This window comes from Artemia franciscana, chromosome 4, assembly GCF_032884065.1.
Source record: "Artemia franciscana chromosome 4, ASM3288406v1, whole genome shotgun sequence".
Lineage (NCBI taxonomy): Eukaryota > Metazoa > Arthropoda > Branchiopoda > Anostraca > Artemiidae > Artemia > Artemia franciscana.
The window spans coordinates 4,802,823-4,805,280 of NC_088866.1; the positions used below are offsets into that span (position 1 = coordinate 4,802,823).

General features: G+C 40.1%; 1 protein-coding gene across 1 annotated transcript; it reads right to left on the bottom strand.

Moving 5' to 3' along the window:
• Positions 1–202: 202 nt before the first annotated feature.
• On the bottom strand, positions 203–2,458 carry LOC136025608 (stomatin-like). The gene has a single exon (XM_065701601.1). It carries the CDS (start codon positions 2,456–2,458, stop codon positions 1,589–1,591), a length of 870 nt encoding a protein of 289 aa, XP_065557673.1. The 3' UTR covers positions 203–1,588.

Genomic DNA, 2,458 nt, shown 5'->3' on the forward strand with positions numbered 1-2,458 from the left:
AAAACGAAAAACCAAACGAGCACATCCGCTATCTTTCTTCTGGCAAAAAGTACAAAATTCCAAATTTTCGCAAATATGAGCTTGAAAGTCCTGTGGTTGCGCAGTGGGTTTGACCTTAGGTTGGTAATACGGGACCCAGAGATCGAATCATGCTGCAGGAATGCACTGCAGGGCCGAAGCAGGGACCTTAGTAGTCAAGAAGCGTCGTTAATCTGATACAATACAATGAGCTTCAAACCTCTACAGTTAGGTACTCAGATATGCTGAATCTGACGGTTATTCTATGAGTGTTTTCCCCTTTTTTTCAAAAATAAAGCAAATGTTCCCAGACTCGTAACCTTTGATAGGTAAGAATAACTTTAATCAAACTTATATATTTAAAATCAGCATAAGAATCCAATTTGTTGATATATCTATTGGTAATAGAACTTCATTTTTTAGAGTTTTGGTAAATATTAAGTCGGGTGGCTCCTTACTTACAGTTCTTTACCACAAATTCTTTGACAAAACGAAAAAAAGAGACAAAATAACTGTTTCTCGTCCTGGCTGAGTGGTTGGCACGCTGGCGTGGGAATTCTATGTCCAAGGGGCACGGGTTCAATCCCAGCTGTGACCAATTATTTAGTTTGGGACGGGGGTCAATGGCGTGACTCTATAAACTCAGCCAGAGTTGACCCAGCTCAAAATGGGTACCTGGAGAAATCTGGGGAAGATAAGCAGGAAGGGTGTGTAAAAGCACAGGATGGTTGGCCCCCAACCCCTCATTGCACTTCCTGACTGAAGGGCCATGAAACAGAGACCAGCACCGCCGGTTTGGACCTTAAGGGTCTAGTGCCGACTTACTTACTTTACTTTCTTACTTCCCGTGCTACTAAAGAGAGATTTTCTTTGTTTTTCAAGGGGAAGTTTTGTAGAATAAGTTTTTGGCAATATGGCGAACTCTATTTTTAATGGGCTTGGTTAAAAAAGAAAAAAATCGGTTGTGTTTGGCCGTAGTTTGTCCTGTACTATGTTGCAGCTACTGCTACGAGTAAGGTTTCATTCCGAGTTATTTCAACAAGTAACAAACTCTGACTACACATAGAAACGGAATTATTTATTTAACACAAAAATAATACGCACAAATAAGTGGCTACAACCACGATCGTTACTAGCCAAAATGTTTTTTTGCGGGGGGGGGGAGCAAGTTATTTACTGACTGACTGGTCATTTTTACTGACTTTTTTTTTGTCCATAGTTAGCAGAATGTCCGTTTCGAATACAATACGTAAAATCATTGCAAAAGTCGGTAAAACTGCTGCATTTACCGACCAAGATTCGCATTTCGGTTTTATTTCATTCTCTTTATTTAACCAAATGGTATATTGTGTTACTATCTGTAAACTCACGGCAGGAGTTGGTGAAACTGCTGAGTCTACTGACCAAGTTTGAACTTTCTGTAGATGACCTGTCAGTATTTTCGTGGTCATTATTTAACAGAACAAAGAATTTTAGCGGTGTCGGAAAAATCAACGAGTTTTACTTCACGATTTTACCTTTTTTGTTTTTTTTTACCAAGTGTCAAAACCATTGAGAGGGGACATAAAATTTATTTTTTCATAAGTGAGCCAAGCAAATCCATCGGTAGGGGAAACACAATTGTAGAATTTTTCTCGGCGGAAATGATGTTGAGTGTTTGTAAATATCGTAGCTGAATGGCAGCAGGGGATTTAACAAGTATATCTGATGCATCTTTAAGAGCAAGCGCTGCCCTTTGCTCTCCCTCAGCGGTAATGAACAAAGCATTTGCTTCACGTGTAGCCTCAGCCTCTGCTGCCATTGCCCTCTGGAGTCCCTCTGGAAGTCGAACATCTTTAATTTCAACTCGCTCGACCTTGACTCCCCATGTATTGGTAGCCAAATCAAGTATCGACTGAATACTGTGTGAAATTTCTTCTCTGGACGACAGGATATCTGTCATTGCCTTAGCTCCTAGAACATTTCTTAGTGTTGTGGCAGCAATTAGGTGAGTGGCATGGCTATAGTTTTCAATATTTGTAATTGCCATGGTCGCATCGGAGACTCTAAAGTACACTACAGCATCGACCGTTACTGTCACAGAATCCCTTGACAAAATCTTTTGCGGAGGAACATTAAACGTTATGGTTCTCAAATCAACCTTTTTGAAATGATCCATAAAAGGATTTAGAAAAAATACACCAGGACCTTTGGCTCCCGCTTTAATCAAGTGCCCAGCACGAAATATCACAATGCGCTCATATTCCTTAACTATCTTTATAGCCGACCAAATACTGAGGGGGAATGTTATAATGAAAGCAAACCAACTAAAAACTATAAAAAATATTCCGCAAGGTCCTTTGTTTGTCGCGTCAGGTGCAATATTTTGCGACACCAGGCCCTCATTGCCTTTTTTAGTCAAACCAGTTTCAGCATCGTGGTCAATATATATTGAAGTCAT

Excerpts from the sequence above, each read along its gene's own strand:
- LOC136025608 (XM_065701601.1), bottom strand. The coding sequence starts at position 2,458 with ATGACTTCAATATATATTGACCACGATGCTGAAACTGGTTTGACTAAA.